This window comes from Falco biarmicus, chromosome 5 (assembly GCF_023638135.1).
Source record: "Falco biarmicus isolate bFalBia1 chromosome 5, bFalBia1.pri, whole genome shotgun sequence".
Taxonomy (NCBI): domain Eukaryota; kingdom Metazoa; phylum Chordata; class Aves; order Falconiformes; family Falconidae; genus Falco; species Falco biarmicus.
The window spans coordinates 69,499,584-69,520,470 of NC_079292.1; the positions used below are offsets into that span (position 1 = coordinate 69,499,584).

At 49.6% G+C, this 20,887-nt stretch overlaps 1 protein-coding gene across 3 annotated transcripts in view; it reads left to right on the plus strand.

Annotated features, from left to right (window-relative positions):
- The first annotated feature begins 775 nt into the window (after positions 1-775).
- Positions 776-20,887, plus strand: part of LOC130150084 (chromatin remodeling regulator CECR2) — a 102,564-nt gene continuing 82,452 nt past the window's right edge. For 2 of the 3 annotated variants that reach the window (XM_056340639.1, XM_056340640.1), the window contains exon 1: positions 776-1,283. In XM_056340639.1, coding sequence (XP_056196614.1) covers positions 1,107-1,283 — 177 coding nt within the window. In that variant the 5' untranslated portion in view covers positions 776-1,106. Of the gene's footprint in view, positions 1,284-13,537; positions 13,627-20,887 lie in introns of those variants that run through there. The other variant, XM_056340641.1, reaches the window with a different exon arrangement.

Consider the following 20,887-nt stretch of genomic DNA (forward strand, 5'->3'; position numbering starts at 1 on the left):
ACTGCACCCAGGAGCCAGTCCTAGCAGCTCCTCACCACACCAAGCAGCCGCAGCCACCCCCGGTGACCAGGCAGAGGGCCCGGGTGGGGGGACGCGGGCCTGGCACCGGGGCTGAGGCACTGTCCTGGGCAGCCCGACAGCCAGCCCCCGCGCCCGGGGGACCGGAGCAGGAGACCCACCCGGGCCGAGGGGCTGAGGCCGGACACCAGCGAGGCCCGAGCAAGAGGCAGGGGCGGCTGAGCCCTCAGGCGAGGGCAGGCCGGGGCTCTCCGGTCAGCGGGGACGCTCCCCGTAAGCTCCCCGCAGTCCCCGGCACTGCGTCCCGCCGCCTCGGCCCGACGTGGGAGCGGGTGGCGCGGCCAGGGCGCCCCTCCCCCGCGCACGGAGGGGAACCCGGGAACAGCCGCGTGCTAAGGGACAACGGCCGCCGCTACCCGCCTGCCCAGATCCCGGCAGCGCCCGGCCCCGCCCACCCCCGGTGTCTCCGCCCCGTAGGCGTGGCCAGGCGGGCGCGGGGGGCCTGTTGTTGTGATGAGTGCCGGCTCCGCCCCCTCCTCGTGCACGGCCGCGCTGCCCCCCAGCCGCCTAGGCTCCGCCCACCCCCCCCCTCACGCCTTTTGTCCACTCCCTGCGCCCCGCCCCGCCGGGCCCGTCCTGCACCGCCCCCCGTCCGCTCCCACCTCCCCATTCGCCCTCTCGTCCCGAGCCCCGCCCCCCCACGCGGGACCCCGCCCCCCCGCTTGTCCCCCCCGCCGCCCCGGGCCCATCTGTTCCCGGCGGCGCGGCGGTTGCACTGCAGGGCGCGGGCGGCGGCGCGGGGAGGCGGAGGAGGATGGGCCCGCGCAGCGGCGGCCGCCCGCGGCAGGGGCAGCAGCAGCAGCAGCAGCAGCGCCCCCGCCGGCCCTAGCGCCCCCGCGCCGGCGCCGAGCCGCCCCATGCACGGGCGGCAGCGAGGGGGCAGCGCGGGGCCGCCGGGGGGCGGCCGCTGAGCGGCGTGGCGCCGGGGGGCGGGCGGAGCCGGAGCGGCGGCGGCACGCAGCCGCCCGCGGAGCGAGGCAGCGAGCGGGCGGGCGCGCAGGCAGGCAGGCAGCCGGCGGCCGCGGGAGATGTGCCCGGAGGAGGACGGCGGCTGCGGCGGCGGCGGCGGCGGCTTGGCCGGCACCGGCGGCCCCGAGGCGGCGGTGGCGCTGGACGAGCTCCGCTCCTGGTGGGAAGTCCCGGCCATCGCGCACTTCTGCTCACTCTTCCGCACCGCCTTCCGCCTGCCCGACTTCGAGATCGAGGTGAGAGCCCCGCGGCCGCCCTTCGCGTCCCGCCGGACAGCCGCCGGCCGGTCGCGCCCTAGCCCGCCGGCCGCGCTGGTGCTGCAGCGCCGTCACCGCTGCGCCCCCGCTGCCCGGCGGGTCGCGCGCGCACGGTGCTCCCCGTGCCCCGCGCCGGTGGGCGATGTGGCGGGGAGCGCCCCCCGGCCCCCCGCGGTGCGCTGCTGGATCCCGGCGTGATGCGCAGCGGGGTCTCCCCTCCGCTCGCAGCAGACACAGCAACTTCCCCGTCCCTCCCGGCCGCGCTCGCAAACTTTCGGCGCGCCCGTCGCAGGGCACCGGCGGGCAGGGCCGCCCCCGGGCTCCGGGACCCGGCGGGGCGCACGGCGGGGGCAGCCGCGGGCGGAGCGGGGCCGGCCGCCGCCGGGCCGCATTGTTCCGCCGGGCCGGTGTCCGCACACAAAGGTGGCGGGGGGGGACGGTCTCGGCACGGAGCCGGCGGTGGGTCCCCCGTGCCCAAAATGGTGGCGGCGAGAGGCGGGCCCGGCCCGGTAACCCCCCACCTCCCCCGGGGGTACCCGCGGCTGTTGTTGAGGTGGGGGGTGGGGGTGTCCCAGCCCGCTCAGCCCGTACCCAAGTTGGTCCCTTTTGTTGGGAGGAGGAGGAGGTCCCCCACCTGGCCGGTGCCGCTGCGGGGCGGGGGGACGCGGCGGGTCGCGGCCGAGCCGGGCGGCGGGGGCTGCCGCCTTCCCGCATCCCAGCGAGCCGCGCCCGGGCCGGGCTGCCCCGCGGGGCACCGCGCCGCTCATTGTGCGGCGCCGCCGAGGCTCCGGGGCAGCCGCGGTGCGTTCGCCGCCGCCCTGGCCCCGCCAGGACAAAACTCTCGGCTCTCGGTACATTTCTACCCGTTTTCGTCTGTAACTTTCTCTCATGTGGTTTGTTTTCTTTTCTTTTTTTTAAGTCTTACTTTCGTGTGCGTGCCTAATGTTCCGTAAATATTGTGTGCTCTGGCTACAAATGTTACAAACAAAGTGTGTCCTGGTAGGAAATCTTTTGTGCTTGCTGTGAAAAGCTATTCTTGCCAGCGCGTTGGCAATAAACCGGGTGAATAACGTGGTGGCGTGTGTTTTTTAAAGACAGTAATTGCCCCGTGAATGCGAATTCCAAAGATGCTTAAAAGTTCAATGGGATGCGCGAAGCCCTGAAGAGCAAAACTCCTCGAGCAGGATGTGAATTTCTGAAGAGGGGGAATCCCTTATGCGGTGTGAAATCTTGAAAGGGGATAAGGTCTCTCAATGATGCAACTTCTTGCGAAAGGGAACTCCCCTCCCCCTCCTATTGATGCCAAACCATTAAAGGGGAGGCTCTCCGGGCCCAGCAGCGCAAAAGTCTTGAAGGAACCTGAATTTACAATGATAAAAGGGACAAGGCACTAGCCTTTCACCTTTGGAGGCAATTAGCATCTGGCTTGCTTCACAAATGAAGTAAATGTGGGCTCCCCTTTGGTTCCCGCAGCACGCTTAGGGTGGGGGAGCTACCATCACTCAGAACAAATTAACTTGCCTTTTTTTCGGGGGGAGGTGTGTGTGTGCTTGGGGCGAGGTGCGGGTTGGTGCTGGGGTGGCTCAGAGCAAAAGCAGCAGGCCGAAAATGTCGTCAGAAAACTCTGTGTGCATAGATGGCCTGCAGCGCATGGCAGAAATGGGTTTTCAAGGCAGGCGTTCGTGCAAGGAACAGTGAAAATCCCAGTTAAAATTGGGATGCTGTGAGAGGATGGATGCAGCTGTCAGAACTCGGTGTCTTCAGGCACGTGGAGTCAGTCTCCTTCCCTGGCACGGTGTGAGCAGCACAGTACAGGTGGTTTCAAAACTTGCTGTTCCTTGAAGCTCACCATCTTGTTGCCCCTTGCCTGGTGTAGTCGTTCCAGTCTCACGACTGGTTTGAGGGATATCTAGGAATGGTGCTCTGCACAAAGAGGTTGCCCAAACAGTTCATGGTGTGAAATGAATGGCCAGCAATGGGATTTACAATTCTTGAATTTTTTTAAAGAGTACTGCTCTGTGGTTTTTGATTTGTACTTTATTTGGCTGTGTAAAGAAGGCCTCACCCCTTGGTTTTGGACCTAATAATGCCAGTGCCCATTCTGGCTGTCTCACTGCTACATCTGTGGTGGGCTTTGAGTTTCAGGGGTGTCTGAATAAAATGGAGGTGGCTGTCCTTGTAGGAGTTTGGGGAAATGCTAGGACGTAAGGCAGATATTAGGGGGAAATAAAACCCTAGCCAGCCACCAAAAATTGAAACGGTGCTCATCTACAAATAATGTTTTCTTGCTTTAGCTTTGGTTGTTGTGGGGCGGTGTGCTTGTGACTGAATGATAACGGCTGAGAAGTTAATGCCTCTTCCCTCACAAGTTCTTGCCCTTGGTGGGTAACCCAGGGGTGAGTGCCCTGGTCCATTTGGATGCAAAGTAAAACAGGTGGTTTGAGTGAACCTGTTTTCTTGTGTGTGGAAGCAGAGATGGAGATCTTGGGCTCCGAGGGTTTCAGCTGGAGGATGTTCATGCTCAGACTCCTTGAGCTATGCAGCAACTGTTTGTCCAACTGCTGGGTATCTCTGGATGGCCTTACTCTGGATGCAGTCAGCTCTTCTTGGAGGATGTTCTCTTCTTAGGTGGGCTGAGCTTCTCTCAAGTTAAATCCTGGTTGGTGGCTGTTTTTTTCTTGTTATGACAGTAGTGTATCTCCAGCTGGGAGTTTGGTGCTAAACTCTTACAACATCATTACAAAATGCAGAAATTTTAAACAAACATTAATTGTGCTTGTAACAAATATCCCCTGCTTTCTCCCTCCCTCTGATTTTAGCAGGCAGTGAGGTTAAGGTTTCACTGCTACAGTCTCTGCAGTCCCTGAATCAGACAAAAACTATCTGCCAGTATGTTTTTGGTGTTTTGGTTGGGTTTTTTAAAGCTGTAGTTATTTTTTGGTGTGTGTCCCCAATATTTTATTTTTTTTTTCTTTATGTGGGTCTGCCCATAGCTAGCTGGAAGGCTCTGTAATAATAGGCCATCTGGACCCATCCCTCCTTGTGCCGAGCAGATTTGCTGGTGGTATTTGAGAAGTTTGCAGGCTTTAGTACAGGGAAGCAGCACGGAGCTCTTTTTTTTCTTTTTCTTTTTTTTCTTCTTTTTAATCGCAAGCCGTTTGCCCTCTACTTATTGGCCCGAAAGAAAGTGAAGCTTCCAGATGCAGGGCTGCCGTCAGCAGCTGGATGTCAGGAACCTGGGAAGCAGATGTTTTGTTTTTCTTTTTTGCTGGACCAGTGCGTAGCCAGAGACTACAGGGAAGGGGTGTCCAAAACTGAAAGAAAGAAGCGCATCCATCAGGCTGGGCCCTGGGCATTGTTCGGGGAGGGGGTGGGCGCAGCCGGCCCCCATGCTGGCTCCAGCAGATGCAGGCGCCTGAGCGAGGCACAGGGCTCCTCTTTTCAAATCTCTGCCGCAGCATCACCCGGCGAGGGACTCTGGAGGGGTTCAGCTATCGCCAGCGGGTCAAAAGTTCAGTGGGCCAGAAGCGGGTGCTCTGGACGTGTTCAGCTTCACGCCGTGTTTTTACGTGGATCTCTGAGGATGGCAGAGAGGCTTTTGCCTTCTGGGATGTTTTGTGGTTTTTTTTTTTTTCTCCTCCTCCTCCCCTTTTAAATGGCTGCCTTGTCGGCCATCTGCTGTGCAAAACTTTCATGCCACTTCAAAAGTGGGCTTTTAGTTGTGTTGGTTTGGTTGTTGTGGCTTCTTTTTTGGTGGCTAGTACAATCTGCACCAAGTGGGTTTGTCCTTACCTACTCTTAACAGTACTCCAGCAGGAGAAGGTCTGGCTGTATGGGGCACATAATTTATTTTTTTTAGTAGGCATTGCCTTGATGGACAGAAGGGATGCTTTCCACAATCAAGTTAGTACAGGCGATGATAGGGAGTGATTTGTTTCCCTCTTTAAGACTGGACTGTAATGTGGGACACCTCTTGTGACAAAGTGTCTCCTGGCCATGTGCCTTCCCCTCTGCAACAGAAATATCCTTCTAGCAACTGTAGGGATTGTTTGCTTCAAAAATATTAGGAGAATATTTAACGTTTTCAACCGTATTTCAGCACAACTTGAAAACACTGGATAGAAGCCAGCGTGGCACGGCCACCCAGCTCTTTGGCATGTGCTCCCAGGAGCTGTGGACTAAAACATTTAGTAACTTCTGCCTGGGTAGGTCGAGGGGAGGTGACTTTCCAGAACGTGCTTGAAAATAGTCAAAACATTGTTGTTAACTTAGTTTATTTGGAAAAGGGGGAAAAGCCACATTACACAGGGAAAACATAAATCTTTTCCTGTGGTTTTTAAAAGCGCCTTTGGGCAAATTGCCTCCGCTGTTAACTTCACTACTGCTTTAAGATGCTTTTCCTCACCTCTTGCCCCTTCCTAGGGCTTCAGGTTCTGGCTCTACCTTTAGGTACGTTCCTCCCACCCACAGGCAGGGCACTGCTGGTCTTGCCCACCTTTTTCTTCCTGTAGTGTGGTATCTGACATGTCAGTCCTTGAACAGGCTCTTTCTGTCAGGAATATTATGTGGCTGTTACAAACCAGCGGCTGCTACAGCTCCCATGGGTCTCCCAGGAGGAGGAAGAGTGTGGAGAGAGGCAGAGCTGTACAGCAGCCCTGTGAAGGAGGGAGCAAACAACAGGGTTTCTTCTATCTGTGCAAACTGGATACAGCTTTAAAAGGAAAACATACCTTTTAATGTGTTAAATTAAAATTAGTTAAAAAAAAATCAGTTTTTCTTGTGAGGACAGGATGGTGAATATACTTTGACCTCTACTCTCCTGTCCTGCTGAAATTTCTCTGTGAAGACCCTTGCTCTGTGCCCTCTGGGTGCATCCCTTGTGATCCATGACACCAGAAAAGCATAACCTTCCTGTTCTGTCAGTGGTTTATGTGGGGTTAATTGCACAGGCAGTGTGGTACCTTACCTGAGTGCTAAGCCTTCACCGCTCTCTTTAGCTATTCTGGTCTGGTGCTGCATTATTATTTGTATTACAGTAGCATGTACAGCATCCACTGATGCCTCATCATGTTGTATGATAGCTGAGATGGCTAGGTAGCTTCTGATCAGAAGAATTCAGATTCTAATTAAGATCAACATGACAAGTAGGTGCTGCAAGCTGATGAAAATGTCAGTGAATTAATGTAAGTCAGCTGTACTCATAGAGGGTAAGTCTGAGTTGGTTTAAATGCTTTTTCAGTAGAATAGCTCAGGCATTAGGATATCCATCCCATTGGTGGTAGGCAACATTACAGTTGAAGGGACTGGGCATTAATTGTCTGAAATGAGAGCAAGCAATAGATCTGCTTACTAAAACTTCACTCTCATGCAAAGCACTCGGCTTTAGAAAAAGCAGAAAAAAGAGGAAAGGTAGAGTAATTGGCAGGGCAGGGAGAGGTGCTGTACAGCAAGTAGACAAGGTTGGAAAAAATGGTGGACTTCAAACATACCGAAGTCAGTCCCATTGTGCAGAGACCCATTTATAGACTGCGGTGTGAATTTGGGTCTTATACCACAGTCACTCCCTGGTGGCTCCGCTTCCCCTGGGCAGCATTGGCTTCATCAGAGTAGAGGGTGCAAGCTGAGTATTTTTTGTTTGAAAATCAAGTTTAAGTACCCAAATGAAATGAAGGGTTAGTACTATTTTTATTGTTCTTTCTACCTGTCCCACCCACTGTTTGGTTTAGTTGCTTTGGTAGTGCCCCATCCCTCTCCCCATGTCTGTTCCAGTAGCAGTTTTGCTGGTCTTCACTTTTGCTGCCTTAGTTATTCTGTTCATAATAGAATCATTAACACTCTACATGTCAGTACTAGGCTCTAGAGTTCATTGAGATTAATGGAGGGGGAGGCAGAGAGATACTTCTCAGAGCTGTTGTTTCAAGTGGTCTGCAAATTGGAAAGCATTATATCAGTTTCTATTTCAAATGCAAGTCACATCTCTCCCAACTGTAGATCTTAAACTTTTTAACAAGTGTTTACATTTTATATAATAAGACTCTAGTGTAATTGGATACAAAAAGAAGGAATAGGTAGTTCAGGAAGCTGATATGTGAGTTAAAACATTAACTTAAGCCTATGAAAAGAAACAAGAAGTGACTGCATGAAGCCAAAGGGTGTCTGAACAATGGATACGGAAGGTTATTTTGACAGCAACATTTTGAATGGATCTGCGTTAGGTGACAGGGGAGTTGGGGAATGACTGTCGAAGGAAGAAGACAAAGAGGAACATGATAAGAATTTCAGAGATTTGGATGGGAGTACATGGGGCTTGATATTACAGGTTTTCTGTGGTGTTAATAGTTGGAGGCTGTTACCTCTTCTGCTACCTCAGCGGACTCTGAAAATCGTGTCTGGTGTTAGCCGAAGTGTTTGCGCACCCACGAGTTTAACATTTTAAGCTGAACTTACTTAAAAACCCGGTAAAGATAATGTGCAAGTCTTTCCCTGCTAGAAAAGAAGTTTTGTGTAGTAGCTTAAATATGACTTTTAAAGCAGTTTGCTTTGTTTACAGAGACTGCCACAAATGTGTACCAATTCAATGCAGCTGATGTAAACTTCTACATAGTGCATCTAAATTAGGCTTCAAAAGTTTGTTCCTTTTGGAATTTGCTCTAACCAAACCAGCTAAAAGTAACACCTTTAAAGTGTTACAGCTTTATATGTAGACCTGCTTAACTGCAGTCTTTCTCTGCCAGCGAATAATGCCGGCAGGGCTGTGCCATTCTGCCCCTGGCATCTGTTAAGTGCCTGCATGAAGGGTGAAGAATTAACTTTTGTAATGGCAATGGATGCTTTCATAGACTTCTTTCAGGCAAAAAATCTCAAGAAAAGGGCTATAGGAAGAAATGACAACAGCCAGGGAGTTAAAAGTGACTGAATTAAAAGTTTATCATGTAAACCTTATTTTAGGTAGGTATGAAAATTATTTCCCCCCCCCTCCCTCGTTACCAGAAGCAACAGCATCTGCTGTGGTGGTGGGAACAATGCAGCCTAGTGATTCCTCCTTCCTTACAGTAGAGAATCCTGTTAAACACACAAGGCTGTGCCTCAGAGTGTATCCTTTCAGCAGGCTTGTTCCTTTTAATGGGTGCCCATTCCTGGGGTCTCCATTGTTTCACCAACAATAGCACTAGGGGCAGCTGATTTGGTTGACAGAAAATGCGTTAATTTAACAGATCTATTCCCTTTAGCCGGTCTCCTTCCTATTGTGCCCCAGTTCTCTCCCAGTTCCTGGGGAGGAGGGCCCTGAGAGCAGGGTCTGTTAGGTGGAGGGCTCCTGCAATTAGGAGGGGTTTGCAGCCTTTTGTGTGAGGAACAGAAAACAGCTGATGGGGGCAAGTGGTGCTAGTGCAGTTTGCTTACTGCCAGAACACACATTTTTCTGGGTTTTTTTTGGGGCTTTTAAGCCTGCCTTTACTGGGGACAGGGGAATAACTTGACACTACAGGCTGATGGCAGTCAAGGTCTTTGCTTTGCTTGGAGGTGGCCTCGCAGCCCAACGTGGCAACTTCTTTCAGACCTGGCTCAACTTCTTGACAAGCTTTTTATATCCTATAAATGCTTAGCTAAAACACATGCTTTTCACTGAAAAAGTTATGCTGCTGTTATCTAGAGTAGGGCTGCTGAGGGCTGGCTGGAGAAGGCAGTGTGTAGAGCTAATACTGAACTATTTGAAACATGAGGGGTATAAGGGTCCTCCAGGCCACCTTTGCCCTAGGCCAGACCACCAGTTTAATGTAGTTTTAGAACTCATCTGGTTTAAGCAGTGCAAGCTCTTCACCCTAGATGTACTTATGCTGGTTCAACTCTTCCCTATATTAACATAGCTTAGTTCCGCAGCAGTGTGTGTGTCTTTGCTGGTTTTTACATTGGTGTGGTCAAGCTGGCGTGTTCAGCCTGGTGGGAAGGAGGGCACATGCACTGCTGAGGGAGCAGTGAAATCCAGAGCTTTGGTTTTGGGAACTACCACAAGGAAGATCTCGCTCCCTTTCAAGCCCTTGCCACACTTTGGACTCTTGTGGTCTGCCCTTCCCTGGCACCAGCCTAGTTGCTCGCTGCATCCTGGCTGGGCTTTTGAGGGTGTTGTAGTCCTGTGATGGGAGCTGGACCTCATGTTTTTGGTGGCCACAAGCTGCCAGGTCAATCTGCCATGGCTCTTAAGACTTTAGCCTTAGCTTAGTTCTGGTTGCTGGGGCTGGTAATGTAAAGGAGCTCTGGAGGGTCTTTTTTGACCTCATTGGTAAAGCCATTAATTCTCTGGCTCTTTCTCTCCAGCTAAGGCTGCTGTAAAGGGGCTGGAGCTTTGCGTGGTCAAAGGGTTGGAAGGCAGAGCTAGTTTTCTCATTTTTGGTGAGCCCCATACACAGGCAGTTGTGTGGCACCAAAAATATCTGTATATCCATAACACAAGGCAAAGAGGGTTGTAGGGTTTTTCATTCTTGCTTGGGGTTTTTTTGTTTGTTTTAGGAGGCAAAAGGGTGAGCATTCATTTAAAGAGCTTGACTCTTAATAGAGCTTGTCATTGTTGCTAATATAAAACAAATGATGAGCATGGGAGAGGAGTCAAAGGCTCCCTCTTCTGGTGTGCTGGGAAGGTTCAAACGCTGAAAAATAAGCAAGAGAAAAAAAAAAACCCAGCAAGCAAGACCCCTTCCATGCTTTTCTGTAGTATTTTAAGACCTCGCTTAGGCCTAACCCTTCAGTGCATAGGTTGCTCCATGACTCCTGAATAAATAACATTAAAGGCGCTCTGTAAAAGTGAAATGTATTTTCAAATGCAAACTGCACTGTACTTGCGAGTAAAAGTGAGTCCTGTTTTCGGAAGCGTTCCCAGTCTGAATGTGGAGGATGGCAGCCCTTCGTGTCTCTGTATCTGACATTTCTCAGTGCCTCCCTTTACTTTTTTTTTTTTTTCCTGCATTCCCCTCTCACAAAGATCATGCCTTGTTCCATACAGCTCCCAGGCCGCATGTGTGCATTGGCATGTAAACATGTTTGGGATGATTGCAGGGGCCAAGTATGGTGGTGAGCACTCTATAGAAACTGCATGTCTAAGACTCCAGCGCTCCTCTTGCTTTTGGTTGAGTCAGCCAAGAATTCAAAAGTTATTAATGGGTGATTGATGGAGAAATGTTCACAAGGAGTAGCACTTGGTTGAGATTTTTAGGTGAGTTTTCTAAAAAAACCCAAAAAACTTGCATAAAGTGCCAGTTGTGAGTACCTCTGAAATTAATAGGATTTCAGGGCATTAGTGAAGTGACTTTTTTTTTCGTTCCTGTTTTTGTATTCTTCACTGGAGTATTTGACATCACATGGCCATTTTCCCCGTGTTGTTAGTGTGGACTCATGAGCAGTGTCTGGTGGAACCCAGGGACATCAATTCTCAAGCTGCCTTCCCACGGCAGCTCCTGCCACCCGTCACGGATGGCAGTAAAACTGCTCACCCGGATTAAAAACCACAACACTTTTTCAAGTGAGCTATGTCTACCCAGGAGCGGTTCTCCCGGCCGGCTCCTTCCACAGCCCCACAAAAGGGTTGTACCAGCATGACTGAAGCAGTGGCACAGGAATGGAAACAGGCAGCGGGGAGGGGAAGGACTTTTTATAGCTGACACTTCTGCTGAAAGAAATGCTTATTGCACTGCAGCCGTGGGTAGCAGGTGGAGTGAGACTGCACAGGTAACGAGGTCATGCAGCAAGGGGGGCACCTGGGGAAGAATTCCCTTACCAGCCTCTGTGAAAGGGTTTTGGGGTTTGTTTTTGGTGCTATATCAAAGCTTGCTATAGCTCTTCTTTCTTTTGTAAGAACATTCTGGCAAGAAGAAGTTTAAATAGAAATTGGTGATCCTTTAAATTGTTCCTTCCAAAGTCAAACCTGATTGTAAAGGTGAAGTCAATTAAACTTCACTGTAGCTGACAGTCTTGCACAAAACCAAAATAGGGTAAAATTTTATTAGCTTTCTTAGAAATTTAGGCTTTAAAAAAAAACAACAGCACAACCAAGCCATTTTCCCCAGAAAAGTTTCCCTTAGGCTCTGGTCACCCAGCAATGCAGGTATCTATGCATCAAGATCTGCTTGCTTGTGCTGAGGAGGCTGGAGCAGCTTGCCTTGTCGGACAGGGCAGCCATGTAGAATAAACAGAGAGTAGCAGTCTCGATTTCCTTTCTTTCAGCCCAATACAAGGTGCCAAGGCACAGAAGACTATTTTGCCCTTAAGATAATTGTGTGTTGGAGAGGATCAAAGAGCTTGAGGGGTTGTTTTTTTTTTTGGTTGAAAGGGGATTTTCTCCATGGACAGCTGCAGTAGTGCATTAGTAGTGCAATGGATTATCTTTCCATGATCTGTAGGATCTCAACCAGCTATCGAGGGGCCCCACTGAAGGCTGCTGCTTGGGGGAGGCAGAGTGAAAGTCTCCTGTAACAGGGAGACCTGTAATGCCTGGGAGCTCGGACCACTTGGCTCCCTGTGCCCCAGCAGGGCAGGTGGTGCTGGATATTCTTAGACTGCAGATAGTGCTGCAGAGCATGGGGAAAGGCAGCCCAGCTCTTGGTTATGATTAACTGCAGCTGATGCCCTGCATCCCCCCTGCTCTCCGATGGAAGTGCTTATTAAGGAATGTGAGAAGGGAGCTGATTCCAGCTGCTGCGGCATCCCGTAAAGGGCAATGTGTAATTTGGGAGGGTGTTACGAGTCCCTCGGCAGAACAAACTACTCACTGTAGTAAATGTCTGACCTGCCAAATGCCTGGACTTTCTCATTTTGGGAAGTTTTGGATGATGGCTGAGCCGCAAATAGCAGTGGCATTGAGAGGGAGTCCCTTCACATTCGTGGGTGGGTATCCTGTATCCTTGCTCTGTGCTTGTCAGTGGGGAGGGGTGAGGTGGCCCACATGGCCTGACTGCTGCAAGGGTGGCAAGAGGGGATGGGACAGGGCTTGGTGCTATCAGAGGTGGAGATCAGGTCATGCTGTGCTTCCCTGACCTGGTATCGGGCTGGGAGATGAGGGGGCTGGAATGTGCAGGGCGGTGGAGCTGTCAAGGAATGCGGGTCCCCAGGTGGCCGCTTCAGTCGCTTCTGCTTAAGTCAGGCTCGAATTGCATCTGCGCTGGTTAATAAGTGTCGGGGTGGCTCTGCTGTGGCAGGTTCTCCTGCGTGCGCCTCTGGAAGTTAGCGGGATGCCAGAAATACGGGGGCGACAGTAGCATCTTCGTAGGCAAAAAAACTCACCCCCTTAGCATTTTTAGATTTATCTGCTAAATTTAATGACACAAGTTTGACCACTTTTGAGGGTTTTGGTGGTTGGTTTGTGGTTTTTTTTTCCTTCTTTGACAAGTGAAGCACAAGCTGGGATGAATGCAGCTTTGGATTTCAGGGCTGAATTTTCTCAGGACAGGCAGTTAGAGAGACTTGTCTTTTGTAAGCGGGACTGGTTTGAGAATTAAAGGATGAGCATGGACTGCCATATGATGTTGTGTTGTTTTTCCTTGGAGGAGTAACTACAATTTATAATGATTGCCTAGTTCATAGCCAGTTGGCAGGAAGGCTGTTGCGAAGGGATTGATTATTAGTGGATGCTTCATTGTGCTGTCCAAGCCTGAATTTCTTGATCTAACCGGTTTCCTTCATTTGCAATGGCTGTAGTCAGCAGAGAGGAGAGATGTCTCCCCACTCAGCAGCACTGTTTTTTGTTCATGGGATATGCTCAGGAAAAAAAGGGTCAACAAAAAGTGTCAACACTTAAGTGTTCTCATAGAAAGCCAGCTGGCTGGCTGGCTGGCTGGGGACTGCTTGCAATTTTTCTGCTTCCTCTTGGGATTCTCTCTGTATTTGTTTTCAGCATAGGGACTTAAACAAAACTAGTGATGTTTGGTGTGAGTGTCCTGGTGGCTCTGCTCTTTTCCTGGTAAATGCGCCGGGAGAGTGGAAGTGTCACCGGGAAGGTGATCTCATGCTCAGAAATGCAAAGGCACGCTGACAGCTGTGGCAGTTGGAGCTGAGTTAGCATTTAAACCGGCAATAGAGGACACACAGCAGTACAGATGCAGCAGCACAGGCTTGGACAGCAACATCTGTCGGGCTCCTCGCATAAATGCTGGGATGGTTTGGCTGTGCTGAACCACATCCTGCTGCAGCTCCTCTGATAAGCCTGGGCTAGGTAATTAAAAGTTTGCATGTGTGCAGCTATGCAAAAAGCAGCCGTGCCACTGCTGAGTGGTGGAGTAGCCAGTGCTGCTCTTTGGGAAAGGGGGTCTCTGAGCTGGGTCTGAGCAGGAGCAGCCATGTGAGTAAGGGCCCGTGGAGGAGGTGGTGTGGTGGGCGTGGGCTGGGCTGCACCCCGGCTTTGCTGCCTTGCCGGGCTTGGGCTGAACGGTAGCAGTTGCAAGCGGACAGCTGAGCTAATACTTGAAAAGGGGTGGGAGACTCCATGCCAGGTCTTGGAAGTTTGATACTTAACCCTCTGCTTGTCTGCTCCTTTCCTCCTCCACTCCCAAAGCCCCTCTCTGGCTCTGTGTAAGTGTCCCAGTTCTTGCAGCTGCGTTAATTGTAATGGGTCATTTAGTCCTGAAATCCCTGTTTAAAAGGGGCAAGTCCTTGCCTCGTGTGACAGCTGCCGCCTTGCACTTTTCCCCAGGCTGGAAATAACTGCATATGACACAGGAGCAGAGCGTGGTGTGGGGGAGGGAGGCGGGTTTCTGGCTTCCTCTTAGTGCTATAATGGCTTTGCTGTGTGACTCTTATCCCATGTGGACAATAGCAGAGCCATGCCCCACATATTTAGCAGATCTCTCTATTGGCAGTGCCTAGGCAATTCGCTTAACAGCCTGGCACTCTTAGGGCTCTGGTCGACTGAAGTCTCTCTGGGCATCTGGGAGCGAGAAGAAAGGGATGCATCCTGGGGGTGACCAGGACCAGGATGCCTGCCTGGAGCATCGAGGAGCCTCTCTGGAGCCAATGTGGCCACCCATCTGGAAGGGGTAGCTGCACTGTTCTGTGCAGAGGCAGAGAAAACGAGAGGGAAGGCAGAAAGGTTTCTACTCCCTGCTCCCATTCCCTCTCCAAAATCCAAAGCCTTGAGCCCATGGAAACCTGGCCAGCTTTTCCTTCTAGCTGAAGGGCTGTCTCCTGATTGGAATGACAGCTTTGAACTGGAAGACATTATTTCATTAGCGTGCTAATCAGATACAGAGATTACCTGATTGGCTACTTAATAATTAAATGAAGTTGCCTGTAATTCTTTGAGCACACACAGAACTAATTAAATTAACCCTTCACTGCCCTGCGTGCCTGGGGTGCACTTTTGTGAAATAGAGAGGGCAGCTTCCCCAATGTGGGGATTGTGAGCAGAAAGGGGTGTGATGGTCACGAAGAAGCCAGTGCTGGACTGCCAAGGTGGTCTTTCTTATTGAGAGCCTGGAGAGGAGAAGATGACACACTGTTACACCCTCCAGTTCAGTTGACCTTTGATGTACCTGATAGGTGATTAGTATGTCTGGCAATGCTCCACCAACAAATCTTGTCCCTGAAGAGCCTAGAGAATGCACTGGGCTTATGGAAGTTGGTGCCCCACCGCATGCTGTAAACCAGTTGCTGGCTTTGTATTGCCTAATGAAGAGCAAAGTATTACTGGAGAAAGATGCACCTCACAGTTCTTTAGGAGAAACAATGAAGTGGAGAGCTGCTGATGTTCTTCCCTGTCTCCACTGGCACAAGGCCCCAAACAAGCCAGGATGTCTCCATGCATTTAACAGAATTCCACTAATGAAACTTGTTGACCAATTTCTCTCTACTGCTTCAGTGGCTGCTTGAGGAACTGCGTTTTGCACAGGCTTACAGGAATACAAGTGTGTTTCCTATAGTTTGAGGAGGACACGAAGTTGTATCGGTGCCCTAACTTTCCTTTACTACAGATTTTTTGAAAAAATGTGAAGAGTAATGACCAGAAAGCTTCCCTGTGTTTTCCAACCTCACATTTTCCAGCCCTAATGCTGTTGCCCAGGCTTTCAGCTTCTGTAATGCTAGAGGTGTGGTGTAGAGTTTGAAATTCACAGTGAAAGGCTAATTTTTATAACCTGTGAGAATATTGTTATCATGTTAGAGACACTCTGTGTTCAATTATTTCATCGCAAGGATGGAGAGTCACATCTATAATTTTTTTGTGTCCCTTTTTAGTACTGAACACTAGGTTGAGGCAACAGGAAAACTACCTTGTAATAATCTAACTCTGTTCCCTTGCTGCTGCCACAATCTCCTTCTAGACTTTGCCCATACATGTTAAAATGAAACTGTCAAATTAAGCACATTTCACTGTCATCCAAAACTAAACTTGGCAGAGAAGGGCTCTTGGACCTTCTGGCCTAAGTTACCCACGGCTGGCTTCAGCTACCCCAGTAAGAAATTGCTGCTCCTCCATTCGTGGCATGCAGGATGGCTTTCCCCGTGGTGTGTGTTGCTGGATCTGTCCTCTTCTCCCCTGAAGACTGGTGGTAGCAGCAGTGCCCTTGGGAGTCAGGGCACCATCAGCAGTGATCCTCAGAAGCTTCTGAGCTACTGCTTTGTCTTTAAAATCTGGGTTCCGCATGATAGGCAGTCCAAAATGCCTGCCAAAACAGGTCAGGAGACAGAAGAAAACAGGGAGGATGGGAAACAAAAGGACAGCTTTCAGGGTATTTAGGTGGTTGTAGTGCTCCCTCCAGGAGGGAGCATTTGTTGGTGAGAAATGATCCCATGTTGACTCCATAGAGATGTGGGTATGCCAACAGAGTCTGAAAGAAGAGCAGGGTAAGCAGAGAGGAGGCTTGGTGAGTCTTGATCATGTGTCCCTGTTGACCCCTGAGATTTAGTGACTCTCCCTCTAAGGGAAACCATCGGACCTGTTCTCCCCACCGGCTGGCCTTTGCTGTCCTTCCGACAGGCCCCATGCTGTCCTGTGGCAGACCCAGAGCTGTGGTGCCCACCTCCGAGTCCAGAGCTGGGGTCTCAGGGAGGGTGCTGCTGCCATTTTGTGAGCGAGCGGGCAGCCATTGCTCTTAAAACCGTGGGTTTGGGGGAGGTGGGGAATGTGCGTTCAGCACACACAGGGTCAAGCTGGAGCCCAGCTGCAAAAGCCAGTTAGGTTTTAGTATTATTAATATTTGATGGTGTCCTGCTGTAAAAGGACAATAAGTAAGGCTAGCAGGTCTGTGCCTGGCCTGTTGTTGCAGTAAAAAGCTGTTTTTTGAGGACATTTCTGAAACAAAGGACATTGTAGTGTGTGGTGGAAGTGGCCATTTAAATGCATCTGACCATAAAGATGCTTGCCTGCCAGCAATTTTGGTACTGGCGCTCATGGGACCCACTCCTGTGGGTAAAATCATGCTCGGTAGGACAGAGCCTGAATGCCAGAGATTCTGTTTGGGGATGGAGTTCAGGGAGGCTTTTTACCTCTTGTGTCCTCCTCTTTGTTTTTGTTTATGGGTTTACAAAGTCAGATTAGCATTTCAATGTTGGAGGTGAAGGCCCTTGGGCTGGGGTGGAAGGCTGGCTGGCTTATCTGGTTTGGGATTACTGCTCCTTTCCCAGCAGCCAGCCTTCCCGAGCTCTGGCGAGGAGCAAAGCCTGAGGCTTCTCCCTGTTGGGAATGTGCCCAAGCTGCAGCTACTCCTCCAGCTGAAGCGTAAGGTAGATGGGCAGTGTCACCGTGAAGGGTAATTAGCCTTCTTTTCAGGCAAGGATAATTTTTTTTAAAAATTGAAGTTGGGGGGGTGGGGACAGATGACGATGACACACTAAAAACCAAGAGCGCTGAATCCAGAAGCTGTTCACTTATTCGGGTTGTAGCTGCTGATCTAATAGAATGATGCCAGTCCACAAGCTTGGCTTTGCTTTGATCCTGGGAATCTCACATCCACAGTCCTATTACTTTAATAAAACAGTGTATTGAATAAAGGAAAAGCCTTTGCCCTGTTCCTCTCCCTGTCAAGCATAATGCTGTGTTCGGTCACAGCGGTGCAAATTTGGAGCAAGTCCAGTGGGTGCAAGTCTATGTACTCCAGATTTATGCTGTAATTGCAGAAAGCAGTGTCTAAACTGAAATCAAAGTTTTCTTTTTGGGATATCCGCTGTTTGTTGAGTAGAGCTGACTGCTGCTCCATGTGTTACCCAATCTGTACACTGAATATGGAGTGCTATAGGAACAGTCTTACATGCTCCTGTAATGCAAGACTGTTGCATGTGGTTGAACTTGCAAACTTAAGTTTACACAAAAAGGTTAAAGAGGTAACAAGTATAAGAACTTACTTGTCTTTACTGCTTCTTTATTCTGAAGAAAAATGGAAGTTTTTTTTTTTTTTTAACCTTCCCCCAGTTTGATTAAACTGCTCATATGTCTTTCCCCCCCTATTTGAAGAATACAGGGCACTGTATTTTTTGGTGAAAGGTCAGTCTAAAAAAAAAATATCTCAGCTTGTAGCTATTAGCAAAAAGTGTTTTGAGTCTGAGTAAAAAATCTTTCCCTAGACTAGTTTCATCTTATTGGCTGTCTCAAGTCAAGTCCTAATTTTTTTATCCTAGTACAAGATTTTATAACTGCCAGTACTTCGTGCTGCCTCTCTTCTCAGGCTTGGGCACTGTGTACCCCTTCATTCCTTGCTGCCCTCCATATTGCTGTTTGTCTGCTCTCTGGGAGAGAAGTCTTTCATGGTGCCAATATGTTAAGCTGTTGAGAGAATGGGGAGAGATGAGATGAAGGTATTGTTATACTGGAAGGTGTAAATTGGTGCTATCAACCACTTGTTTGATTTCTAGACAATTACGACAGTGCTTGAAGTTGTGTCTGAGCTGAACAAATGGCTGGGGCTCTGCAAGTTCCCCATCTTCTCTGTTTTTTTGAGTGCTTTCTTCCCTGCTGCCACCCAAAAAATTTAGTAGGGCTGTACACGCTTGAGCCAAAAGGATGTGCCTGCGTGTTGAGGAGTTAGCTGGGTGTACTACAGAGAAGTTACCACATCACATGTTAGCCCTGACCTAGCCTGGTGGCTTGGCAGGGGCAGGGTGAGGAGCTAGGGCATGGGTAGGAGGTGCTGAACAGTGTGGTCTTTCTGTGTTCCTTAGGAGCAGAGGGACAAGTTTACTTGGGTGATGTTTTCTTCTGTGATGTTTTCTGGTTAACAGGTGGATGCTTGACATTACCTAGGGCAGAGCCCTCTTGTAGGACAAATACCCAGCTGCCACAAACAACCTCTTATTTGTAGTCTGGGACTTCTGCTCAGAGAGGGGAAGTGAGTGTCTCCATTCCTCCCCCTGTAGGAGGGATGACGAGGTCTGACCTGTGGCACCAGAAGAGTGGCTTGTTCCTCTGAGCTGAAGAGGAGGAATCCTTTGCTGTCCTTTCTCCTTATAGCTGGGAAGTAAGGAACCTTCTCATTTTCCTGATTTATTTTTCTACTTTTTCCTAGCTGTAATAAGAAGCGGGATGGGGAGTGGCACCTGCTGCATCTTGGAGACAGGTTCATTCATTAATGCCACCTCCTTCCATCAAAAGGTCCAAGGTGTGTTGACTGTTACTCAACTGCACCTTTGTGTGGAGCTCTTAGCATTCATATAGACACATGCATCCATCCCTAAATGCTTGTTCATCACATTCCTTTGGTCACGATGGGTGGAGTATTGCTGCACTGGTGCCGTACCCTGGATGTGATGGCTTTGCTCGTTGCTTTTCCCGGCCGGTTGTGGTGTGCGCCTGGTTTTGTGTTATGCCATACATGGAGAACAGAGCTAAAGAAGGCATCTGAACAGAGAGAAGTAACACTAAATGGAGACTGAGACCTTGAAGGTGTGATCTGTGAAGACCATTATGAAAGGACAGCCAGTCAAGACTTGATTTCAGGAAAGGCTGGTGAGGAAATCCCAATATAAAGTAATAAAAATATATAGTCAGAAGGAACCTCTGGAAGTCTCTAGTCCAACCTCTTGCTTGGATTGAGGCTGTCACCCGCAGCAGGTTAGGTTAACCGTGGTCTAAAGAATGCATAATGCTCTTCTCGGTTCTTTTTCCCACCCCTCAAAAAAGAGAGCAGAATTCTCACAAGAATTGTTTTAAGAGGACACTTAGCAAAGCACAGTCTAAAACCTGTTTGCTGAAATTCAGCTTGGGCAGAAGGGGAACTGGGAAGCAAGGGTGCGAAAGGAAGGCAGGGATACACCTTTTGCTGGTGTGTTTTTGAAATTCCACTTGAACTGGTAATAAGACAGGGTTGGAACCTGCCAGTTGTTTTTCTCATTCTGCAGGGAATAGTTTGCCTTTGAGGGATGGTTGTTGCCTGTGCACTGATACTTCAGTTCAGGAGTTGTTATGCAAGCCCTCCAAATGGGACCTGTGGGTAAGGAACACACAAAATAGCAGCAGTTGCCTTGACAGAAATGGCTTAGACCAGACAGGAAGATATTTTTGTTTTTATTGAGAACAGAGAGGCCAAGAGTTCTGGCCTTTGGGTTTTTTTAAGATCTTGGTCATTTCATCTACTTCTGTGTGCCTGAAAGCTAGGTGAATATTCAGTCCCTGCATCCTTATCAGCACTTTCTTAGGTGTGCCAGCACAACTCTGTGGGGCCACACTCAAATAGGTCAGGGAGCTGATCTGGCCAGTGGATAAAAAAACCCAAAACAACACCTCAACTCCCCTTTTCTCCAGTTATTTTTTTGCCTGGATTACTCTTACGAGCTTGCTTATAGAGTGGCCCAGCAAACAGTTGTCAGCCATATTGTGGTGTAGGAGTTGGAATGAGCAGCAGGGATGAGGAGAGGGGCAAGAATAATTTAGCATTCAAAGTGGACTGTCATATCAGACTGATCATGCAGGGGTTCATCAATGTCAGTAGAAAGCAATTGATCTTTGAGAAATGAGAGGAGTCTATTTTAGACTGGCTTGAATCATTCTGAAGGTGTTTCTTTCTCCATGTGTGATGGAGAGGAACTGAGTGCATCGGTTCAAAACAATACATCAAACTTAAACCTCATTTTTTGACTTTCATTTTAATATTGAAAATATCAGCATGCCTAATTAATGTTCATAATGCTTTACCCTCAATGCTGTTGTAAGTAGAGAAAATGTCAACAGCTAGAAGCAGAATCTCAGACTTCTTAACAGGGCAATTGTGAGCAATAGCAATACCATGAAAATTCAAATGCTAATCATACCGTAACTGGGTGAAGAGCGATCTGTTGGCTCTGGGGTGAGAAAAACTACTTTTAACTGCTTGCTTTTGGGTAGGCCGTCCATAAAACGGGGCAGTTCCTGCATGGTTTTCATGGTTTCTGTCAGGCAGTGAGGGCTTCAAAGACCAATATTGTCTGCTTGCCTACTAGGGTATTTTATACTTGAGCTCAAGTGGTAGCGGTGGTAGAGAGGGTGGCTGCTTCAAACCACTGCCATGAAATGATAGTGAGGTGTGTGTTGTACTTTATTGTTTTCTGTGTTGAAATGATGCTAAATGATTACAAATTAAATTACTTGACAGGAAACTGTAGATTTACAGTTGTCTGTGCAGCCTTTAATCCATTGCCTT